Source organism: Trachymyrmex cornetzi, unplaced genomic scaffold (genome assembly GCF_001594075.2).
Source record: "Trachymyrmex cornetzi isolate Tcor2-1 unplaced genomic scaffold, Tcor1.1 scaffold147, whole genome shotgun sequence".
Lineage (NCBI taxonomy): Eukaryota > Metazoa > Arthropoda > Insecta > Hymenoptera > Formicidae > Trachymyrmex > Trachymyrmex cornetzi.
The window spans coordinates 817,506-828,740 of record NW_017296059.1 but is presented as its reverse complement, the minus strand read 5'-3'; the positions used below and the strand labels follow the sequence as shown (position 1 = coordinate 828,740).

Sequence of the window (11,235 nt, the reverse complement as noted above, 5' to 3'; positions counted from 1 at the left end):
TAAATATTTTATAAATATTAATAATTATTTGATTTAATCTTTAATATCCTGAGTTTCAAACATTTTTTGAATGTTTGGGAAGAGCATTTATATATAAATAATTTTTTGACATATTTTTCTTCACGTAAAATTATCCTTTTTCTATTTGTATCTATAAATAACGAAGAATGTAATATACAGCGTGTGTGCGTGCGTATAAGAGAGTATATTTTTCATGAATATTATTTTTAAACATACGCTAGTAATACCTAATAATGCGATGCAATGTAATGCAAAAATTTAATAGGTAAGGATATTTTGAAATTTCATAAATATCCATAAATCAAATCCAAATTGTTAATCGTAAATAAAACACGAGAATGTTAGACGTGTATCTTACATATGTATTACATTAATCTGATAAAAAATTGACATTTAGGAAAAAATTATTCTGAAATAGATATGTATTATTTATATTGATGTTAATTTTACGTTATAGTTTTACTTTCTGCATTATAGAATCAATTCTATTATATATATATATATATGACATGTGATATTTTAAAATAGATCTTTTTCCATAATTACGGATCAAGTATTAAATAGATCATAATAAAGAGAGGGAAGGAGAGAGAGAGAGAGAGAGAGAGAGAGAGTAAAAGAAAAAAGATAAGTATATTATATGTAAAATAAAAAAACATTCCTATATATACATATAAAAAATGTTGTAAGTGAAAGATAACTAAAGAACAGAAGTTTATAGCTTACTTTTGCCAAGAACCAATGTGTTTAAAAATTTTTTACAATATACTATATATACGTTTACTTTATAATAAAGTTTATAATAAAATATAATAAAATATTAAAACACATCATTGTTTTATTTAAATAATCTCTAAATATAATAATCTTATTAAATAAATAAATAAAATAATAAAATAATCTCTAAATATAATAAAATTTATAATAAAATATTAAAACATATCATTGTTTTATTTAAATAATCTCTAAATAATTATACTTAACGAGAGATTTACCCCTCTTCATAGGAGGCGATATATATAGTAGGCAAAGTAAGATGTCTAGAATCATATACATAAATACGACAAAGTTCTCTTTGAACTGTGTATATATATAGGACGCTACTTTAGCTGTCTTCCAATTAACACTGCTTGTGGCATCATTTTATCCTTGTCTGTATATAAATATTAAAGAAGGACAAATGATGCTCGCGAGTATTGTGAGCGTCAAATGGAATGCACTCTTTGTAGTTAAAAAAAAATAGTAACAAACCTTTAATACATCAGTAGAAACTTTTATGGAAATTAATATTGATGACTACGAAAAAGCTTATAATAAAAAATACGTAGATGTTATAATTGAAATGTACATGTAATACAATTATAATTTCTAAAAATTATTTATAAATGAAACACCAATCTTATCCTATTATACCAATGTAATCATATTTTCAGAGAAAGACAAGTATTTTTGCAATAAGAATTGTATGATTTGTATAATTGCCTACATAATCATATTGATCAACAGTTGGAAATTTAAAGGGTTTTATCCAGCAATGATACATACAATACAAAATTTATTCCCAATCGTATATATATAAAGATTGTTTCTAAAATGTGTTCGGTAAGTACAAAAAAAATTTATATTCATTTCGATCGTTTTCAAGTTTGAGTTCGAGTCCGTCGACCGCTCGCGCTGCGACATTTGGCTTCCTTTTGCAATTTCTTTTACGATTTAAATTGCAAAATTGACCATTACTGCCCGAGCATCTATATACTATCACGTTTACGAATCTCTAATCACAAAGAGTCAGGAAGGACGGAAAAAAAACGAAAAGAAGAACGGATTAAGAAAAAATCTGCAATAAAAAAAATCAGCGTCACCTTTCACAAGTATGATATTATCTTTTTAAAAGAAAATTGCATTGAAACATGCTACGACAAACAGTTTTTCGAACCAAAAATATTGTATAATAAATTTACATTTGCACACAGAGCCGTTCGAGTGCAAATTATGTTACAACATATTTAAAACGCTATTAAATTTGAGGGATCATCACCTCTCGCTGCATCATGAGATGCTATTCGACTTTCATATCGTCCATCGCAAAACGGTCCAATGCAAAGAGAAGAATAAAATTACAAGGAATAATTAATACACGAAAGGGCGTTCATACATATGGTTTTATTCTCTGTCGAAAATTATTAATGCCGTTAAAAATAATTTTTTATAAGGAACCTGATAAAATATGATATTCTAAATAAGAGCATATATATTACACGAATATTAAATCATCTTTCAATGATTTAGTAGATTAAATAAATAATGTGATTCTTCAAATAAGACACAAATTTTTATACTTTGGACTACTACTAGATTATGACAGTTAATATATCAAATTAAAAATAGACATGTATATTATATAAATATGTATATAAATATAAAAGTTTTTAAATAAGAATTGATTGCAGAGAATAAAAATTAGAGATTAATTTTTCTTAAAAACAAATAGATTAAATATTTTTTACAATATTTTTATCTTCTAATTAAATATAAAAAATGTGCCTAATTTTTATAATCTTTAATCAATTAAGGTACTTATTTGCGTATATAACTTAAACAAATAAACTATCTTGATATTTCGATATTTGCACATTTCTGCAATCGTACTTACATCACTCACAATCGATAATTACAAATTTGCTATAGGTTTATCCAGCAATAGCATCTGAAGAAGCAATACAAAGTTTAGATACATATAAACAGGACTTGTTGTTTATTGTTAAATGTTTAAATATACAAAAATATTTCAGACGAGGTGTAGACAAAAAAGTTGTATACATTCGTCGGTCAAATTTAATACCACAGAATTCCTCGAGTCCTCATACTAAATACGTGCTGCGGTATTGTTCTTATCGACTTTCTGAATCTGCAATCTGAAATTGCAAAATTCAAATTACCTGAGATTTTACATATCAATTCGTATACGAAGATTTCGAAAGAATAGAAATAACCTGTCGTAAAAAAAAGTGCGTGAAACGAAAGACCGAAAATTATAAAACTACTTGTTAACAACGGTTTTTCCAAAAGGAATTTGCATTGAATCATCGCCGCCATCATGGGTGCTATTTTATCAAGGAATAGAGAAAGCAGAGATCATTCCAGGAATCTGCATTTTATGAATGTAATTCCATGCCGGAACGTCTGCTGCAAATGTAACATTTCTTTTGAAACAAAGATGAGTTTAGACCAGCACATGCAAGAAATCCATGATAATGATGCCGAAATATCTTACATGTGTGATTATTGTAATTCAATCAGCAGGACTTGGTTCACGTTCCAACAACATATTTATGTATATCATAAGGACGTGGTATTTTGTACTTATTGCTATAAAGCGTATAGTGATTATTCAAGTTTATTTCTGCACTGGAAAACGCATGGTAAGAACAGATATCTTTGTCCGTGCAAATAATTCTTATGGATCGAATATCTGTATCGTATAAAGAATTTGCAATTTTTGTATAAACGTTTGCAGAACCGTTCGAGTGCGAGATATGTAACGATACGTTTGGTAATCCACAGAGTTTGAGGAGACACCGTGTTGCATTACATCGGAACACACTCCAACGAACGTTTTTCCGACGTTCTAGAACATAAGGACAAATTAGAAGATGCACGACAGAAATATTACATTAATATTTGCCTATGTTAATTACATTCAAGAATGTATTTACGGATATATCGAAAATGACTTTTTAATCAAGAAGAAAATATCGTGAAATACACTGTTAGAAAAACAAATTTGCTTCCGTTACATGTAATATGGAAGTAAATTTCAAGCAGATACATTAAAAATATTTAATATTTAATGTTATCAATAAAAATGAATGTAAGTAATTTAAATTTAACGTTTACTTATGTTAAATTTTATGCAAATCTAAATAAAATTTAATAAAAAATGTACTAAACTTCATAAAATTTTATAAAAATTTTATACGTTAAATTTCATGTGTATATACACAAATATACTTTTCAGTTGCAGCTACATTACATTTAATTTAACGTCATAAAATTGAATTTAATTTATGTAACTTAAAAGTACATTAAATTTCATGATATTTTTAACAGTGTATGTTTAAAATATAATATGTTTTATAGATATTGAATTGTCTTGATTCACAATGACTTGGTGTAAATTAATAGCCTAACTCACAATAGTTTAACAAATATAACATTTATCTTTATTCTCGATTCTATTAAGTCCTACACTGTTAGAAATGTAACCACGAGCTTCCTTTACTTGTAAACGAAATTCAAAGTAATGAATGATTTAACTGAAAATTAAGTTACAGTAGTTACTTAAATGTAATAAACGTGTATATTAAATTTCATAAATTTTCATGAAAAATACATTAAATTTTATGTACATGTACTTTATAAATAAACTTTTTTAGTTACAAATACATTAAATTTAATGTAATGTCATGAAATTAAATTCAAATTAAATTCAATTATGTAACTTAAAAATTAATGAAATTTAACAACATTTCTAACGGTGTAGCATTAGGTTCTAATATGTTAAATTTAAAGAAAAACCTATTTTCATATGTGTAGGTAAAAATTTTTTAAATAAAAGATTGATCAAAGTCCAAAGATTTGAAATTAATTGCTTTTAAAGACAAATGAATTTTAAATACCTTCCAAAACACATTAACGTCTTCTTATCTTTATTAATATTTCTCTCCTTTTTTTTATATAGATATTTATAAAAGTAATAAGAATTAATTCAGCACGCGAAAGACCCATTGTGTGTAATAAAGGTGTGAAAAACCATCATATGTATTAAAGATTAATTTTATCCATGGGTAATATTTAATGATACCTGCCTCAATTTACACTTTCGAATTTATCATTGTCCGAATGAACTTCATTGTTTCCCGTAATTTTTTAAGTGTTAATTTATTTAAGATTTAACAAATAACGAACTTTTAATAAAATCGACTGTACATTGTCACTAACACATGTGAAAAATTTGTATATACAATTTCGAAAGTTCGCATAGAAGACGTTATAGTTGGAACAACCTTGCACGCGCACGTAATACATCGAAAACTATTTATAAATGAAACACCGCCATCGTATTATTGCTCGAAATAAATTACCCAACATGCGACGTCCACACTTCTGATGACGTTTGCGTACACGGTGTCCAGAAAGAAACGTGTTTTAGTGTCATTTTCCAAATAAATTTGTAATCTTGACAAATGATCTTGCCCTAAATGATTTCTTCAATTTAAAGACATTGATAATTATAATCAGCCTTTTTCTTTGATAATCTTATCTCAGATTACCTTTCATTAAAAATTTCTTGCCGCAATACTTAAAAAAAAAAAAACATTTTAACTGTAAGAATATTTTCACCTAAATTGTGAATAATAAAAATTGGATAAATTTCTAAAATTCTTATTAAGCAAAAGCCAAGTGCGGACTCGATTAGAAAATGAATTCTCACTGTTATATTGTTTTTTCTTCTTCCTTTCACTTCCTTATTTTTCTCCATACAAAAGAACGGAGATGAGAACAGCGCGCACGCTCTTCACGCAAGAATAAAATAAACGAGACGTCAAAGAGGCGGACTGTAAAATATATCTGTGGGGTCCCACGCAATTTGGCGACGGCGGAGACAGCGGAAAACGGTCAGCTCTATCGTCTTCACGATCAAAACTCGCCGTGAGATTTTCCTACATGGTGACAAAGTGTGGTCCAAGTGGACGTATCGCATAAAATCTGCGAAGATTTATCGTTAATTTAATAATCTTGTTATCCAGATAATGTGACTACTATATTGGTGATCGATTTAATTAACAGAAGTGGATCGTTTTCGCGATTCGCCATATAATTGAAACTTTCGCGCAAATAATATACGAAGAAATATCTTATACATTACAAAGATTTTGTTGATTTAATAAACTTAGGATTTAAAATAAAGCTTGCGTAATTGTGATTTATGTTTCGTGCACACATTTGATCTAGAAATGTGAATTTGTTGGGTTTGTATAAGAAAAATCTAGGTCGAGCTTTCATATTTTAAAGCTGTCCAATATGGGGCTATATGAGAAGAATTTAATCTGACAAATACAACACGATAAAGGATAATAGCAGAAATCTGTTAGCAATACTTTTGAACAGATTTCTACAAAAAACGCGAGGATGCAGCGAGTCCTCAGCCTTCAAATGACTCGCAATATCGGCGAGTCCAGTGAATACGTGACGAAACGGTTGTGTTTCTCGTTTCTCTTCTCGGTTGGTTTCCTATGTCTCCTATGCGGTTTTCTGCTGGGCCGCTTCACCATTGAGAGATCATTGGAAGCTCAGGCACAAAAGATACGAAGTGAATTGGCCGGAAATGGTCTCCAAAACACAGAGTATCTTCAGGAAGTAATGCTCCAGGAATTCGAAAGAGCGCCACTCGACTACGATCGCACGACGTATATTTGTCTTAATATCTTATTTTTAATTATATATGACAATATATCTGAATATATTCTCATTTATACATGACAATATAATCAGAATATAATACCATATACAATAGTAGATTAATCTTTATGAAAAATTCCATTAGAAAATTATCGAATTAAATTCTTTACTAATAAATGTTTGTTATTTTCAATTAGAAATAGACAGACGTCAGATGAAGATATGCGACGCATAAGTGGGCTCTTTTCCAACTTGTCACTCATTCATAAAGTGTACAACCATGCATCATGCATTCATGCGACTGTCCGCGGTTCACGAGAACCAGGTGAGTCCTTAATGCTTTAGTTATATTTACTTGGATAAAAAATGAAGAGTTTACTATATCGACTCTTAAAAACTTTTAAAATAACCTCTTACTCTATTTAATATATTCGCAAATTATTTTGCAATTTTCATTTACGTTTACATGCAATTCACAAACAGTCACATGAAATAATCTTTAATCTTTTATAAACGGGTGATCCTACTTAAGGATCATTTACTTCCTTTTATTTCATAAACTAGTCTTTTTATTTTTATGAAACTTTGCCTATAGTATGAAATAATTTGGTAATATTTTCGCTTTATTTTAAGTCCCTCAATACTGCACAAACAGTTAAGTATTGATTTTCAAACCGACTTCCAAACTTTAATTATATTATGAATTCTGTAAACTTCTTCATTGCAGATCACTACCTTTTCAACATTTTCAGGCTATATTTAAACACAACGTCCAAGAATCTTCTAAAATTAAATTTTACTAAGTTTTAACTAAGATATAACCAGATTATTTTTTTTTTATTTTGAAATGAGAATTTTAGAATTCTGAAGCTAGAATGAAATTCAGCAACGTTAAAAACCTTTAGAAAACAAATTCTTCTTTAAGTTTTTCTTTGTTAGAAAGTTCCCGTCCTCAAAGGGTTAATGTGATCATGTTTCGAATAGACCGGTCTCGGAAGTTATTTGACACCCGAGACACTATTGTGTCTCCTAATTTTATCATTGCATATATTTACTTAAAGAAAAACAATGCCTTTTATCTCTTCTCTCGTCTTCTACCGCATAGGACTTCCGTTTATTCTACTGAATTGTTTCAGATAGATATATTATCTTATCCGTTAATGAAGATGGTATAACATTAGCTCTGGAATTGGCGCAAGTCTTAGACAAGATATGTTCAGGGCACAATTGGCGACCACGACGAAGTTTAATCTTTTGCATGTCTTTTACATCCTCGGACATTTGCCCACAGGCTCTGCCTATATTTATATGGCGAAAAGCTGTGGCTTATGTGACGGTGCATGGTCGTTTTGTGCGAGGTTTACTCAAATTTTTATATTTTCCGTGTTATGAACATCATATAGGAAACACAGATATAAAGAATTATTTGATTTCAGCTAACAATCACGCGGTTTTATTCGGATCAGATATCATGCGATCTATAGCTGTCGAAGCTATCAGGACAATACCTGGCGATAATAACTGGACATATCTTGAACACGAAGTATTCGGTCCCCGCCTTTCTCTAGATATTCCGCAAGTGATATTTTCGTTCGTAAGTAGCCTCATTTCATGCAAAGCTCTTTCAGAATTCCATCAGTATAAATTGCATTTATTTAATAACATATATTGCTATATTTTAGATTCTATATATAAATTAAGATTTAAACAATTTTATTATTAAAGTATCTGCTTATAAGACTTGTAAATATTTTATAAAATGTCTATTTGGTTAATAATTAATTTTGGTTAATCGGAAAAAGGTCTGTGCTTTCATCTCTTTTTTTTATGCAGAATGATAACAGCCCTGCGCACAATCATCACAATCAAAATTCCCGACTGCATGACGTAACTCTGGCTCAAATGGTTGGTCAAACTATATGGCGACTGTCCGAATGTACAGTTATTCAATGGGAACCTAAGTATTTTAACAAAACCGTTAATGAAATATTGGAGTCTATTAACCCTAGCAGATTTCAAGATGCAAAGGGTATTTTTTATTTTCTTTGATTTCATTAATTTCCAACAGGAGTATTAAAAAGCCTGAATTAATCATTGCTTTTCTACATTACACCTTCAGAAAAACTGAAGAAAACGTTAAGGATATTGCTCACAGTCGTGGAAGAGCTTAATGCAGAAATCGACACGACAGATGATGACCAGTAAGTGTAGTAAACTCAGAATTAATTAATGATCAATTAATTAACAAACTTAATAATGTTTGTATGAAATCAATGACGCGGATATCACAGAAATTACTAGAATTAAAATTATTGAGAAAATTGTCTCATATAACTTGCCAAGATTATATGATTATATTTTAATATTTTAGGATGCTGCATATGAGGATATGGAATGATCTGCTTCTGGACCTAGATAAAGCGCTTCTGTGTCCTGATAAAATCGATTCGCATTCCAGAACCGATTTAGCGACATTTCGGAAATTGTCGCACGAATCCATTAGCGAATCTACCATATTAGCTTATCTCGACCAGATGACGAAATGTTATGAGGACGCTATAGAAATTCTGCAAGAAAGATAGGACGAAAAAGAGAAACTTCTCTCTCGAGAAAAGGGAAGATACGAGAAAGACTTCAGAAAATATATAGATTGTTACAAGACACTTGCTTCTTGATGTGACAATATACATTTTTCATTAATTGCTCAGTCTCAATTGTTTTCTACGCAAAGCAATATAAATGACAAAACGAGAATTAGTGAGTATAAAGAATCCATAGCTCATTTTTGTATTATAAATAGTACATGAAAATCGTTTTGGCGTTTCCTTTGCTTTACCTTATTTCATGTTTATTGCCCAGCTAAGGACAATTACATTTTTACAGTTGAATGTAAATAAAATATATATTTCTATCTATCTGTAAAAATTTACAATAGTAACACATAACATAATACTTATTTATATATTTTTACGTATACCTAACATATGCTTTCGCTATCACATTTTATACTTTTTTGGAACTACTATAAAACTTTGTGGAATTTATATATTCGTAATTTGTACCCCATATGTAAAAAAAATTAGATTCTCTTCGAACTAAATATTAAATTAAATAAGAATTAGCTTTTAAATATATATAATATACTTTTAGAAGAGTTAAATGTAATTCATATACATTTATGCTCATGTAACATTACTTTAGCTTTAAATCGTAAAGCTATTTATCTGACAATGAAAATGTTACATATTCATTCCCACATTAAATAATCCAATCATGACGTAAAATAGATCGGAATGCGAATAACGTCATATCAAATCTATATTCAGACTTTCCTGATTTATGTCAATTTCATCGTATCCCTCCTATACCATATCTTATTTCTTTTTCGAACTGTGATGCATCGAGAGTACCCTCTATCGCCTCACAATTCGGATTGAAGACAGAATAAGCGCTAGGTTCGCCGCGTCGCTTCGGCCCGGACCTGGTGTTCAAGCAGATGAAGATCAGAGCCGATAGTACAAAGTAGACAGCACCGAACTCGTACTCCAATGCAATCATATATAACGTGGCCCATAATAGAAAATATAATAAATAGATTACTCGTTTTAACACTGTACTTTGCGATTCCTGCGTGTTGTCCTCCTCCTGAACATCGACCTCCTGGACATCCTCTTCGACAACCACTAATTGTTTGCACAGTTTAACCTAGAAACAAAGGAAGAAATTTATATTCCTTCCTCAAAACATCTTTTAAAACTTTCCGTAACTTTCTTAATTTTTTTCTCTCATGAATGTCAACCGCAAAATGTAACCTCACCTGCTCCTCTTTCATCGATTCTTCGGATTTCTCGATTCTGATTTCACGATTCCATGAAAATATATTTCTCATTACACTTTTGATCGATTCCATCATTTCCTGTCTGCGCTTCTTGCGTCTGTACGCCTCCAATCTCTCCTTCACCGTCATCGCGATTATTCTGAATTCATCACGATGATGTTTGACGCATCAGGTGTTTGCAATTGTTGCCTGCTGCTAATCTGTCATTGCTAGCGATATAGTGCCATAGTGGCATGTGGCAGACGCGTTGAAATCGACTGAATCGATTTCGAGATATCGATACCTTAGTCAAGTTCTGGTCGAGAAATCGAAAAATAAATTTCAATTTCTCTAATCAGAGTTAGCGAGGTGGCCCTTAAGATCCAACATAATTTACGGTTAACTCTTAACCGAAGTTCAATTTATTCCTCATCTCTTTCCAATTCTAGGATTCGAACCTCGATTAAGAATTAACTATAAGTTGTGAAACTAAAGGTGCGTTCCAAGTTGCGCAGGAAACGCATATACTGCATTACAATATATAGTTGCTCTCCATTTACACATAAGTGAAGCTGAGTCTGAAGTGAGCTGAGTATTTCATACTTTTGTAAAAAAAAACAAAGTATTTCATACTTTGGTAAAAATAAGTTATCACATGATAACACAGGTTCATCTCGCATAAAAATATACTACTAGTGTCACTAGTGCAAGAAGTAAATTCGATAAAAAATTTCATTGAAAATTTTAATGAAATTTTCTCCACCACTATTACATTATTAGTGACACCACTTGTCGAATTTACTTATACACTAGTAGTATATTTTTATGCGGGATAATCTCACTTTTAAAGTGAGTTTATGAAACTCTAAAGCATATGATCTCGATCTTGTGCAGATTATAGGCAAAAAGTCAGTTAAATCTCATTTGTCAAAATG

General features: G+C 30.1%; 3 protein-coding genes across 3 annotated transcripts; 2 read left to right on the top strand and 1 right to left on the bottom strand.

The window, feature by feature from the left end:
- Positions 1–3,021: 3,021 nt before the first annotated feature.
- LOC108757569 (zinc finger protein 77-like) lies at positions 3,022–3,660 on the top strand. Its single transcript, XM_018502030.1, has 2 exons — positions 3,022–3,443; positions 3,539–3,660. Exons 1-2 carry the CDS (start codon positions 3,119–3,121, stop codon positions 3,658–3,660), a joined length of 447 nt encoding a protein of 148 aa, XP_018357532.1. The 5' UTR covers positions 3,022–3,118.
- A 2,049-nt stretch (positions 3,661–5,709) lies between these two features.
- LOC108757710 (uncharacterized) lies at positions 5,710–9,157 on the top strand. Its single transcript, XM_018502222.1, has 7 exons — positions 5,710–6,491; positions 6,681–6,808; positions 7,620–7,841; positions 7,920–8,077; positions 8,317–8,512; positions 8,603–8,684; positions 8,855–9,157. Exons 1-7 carry the CDS (start codon positions 6,214–6,216, stop codon positions 9,063–9,065), a joined length of 1,275 nt encoding a protein of 424 aa, XP_018357724.1. The 5' UTR covers positions 5,710–6,213; the 3' UTR covers positions 9,066–9,157.
- A 527-nt stretch (positions 9,158–9,684) lies between these two features.
- Saysd1 (SAYSVFN motif domain containing 1) lies at positions 9,685–10,511 on the bottom strand. Its single transcript, XM_018502230.1, has 2 exons — positions 10,301–10,511; positions 9,685–10,188 (listed from the first exon to the last, which is right to left on the bottom strand). The coding sequence occupies exons 1-2, from the start codon at positions 10,448–10,450 to the stop codon at positions 9,832–9,834; spliced, it is 507 nt and encodes a 168-aa protein (XP_018357732.1). The 5' UTR covers positions 10,451–10,511; the 3' UTR covers positions 9,685–9,831.
- Positions 10,512–11,235: the final 724 nt, after the last annotated feature.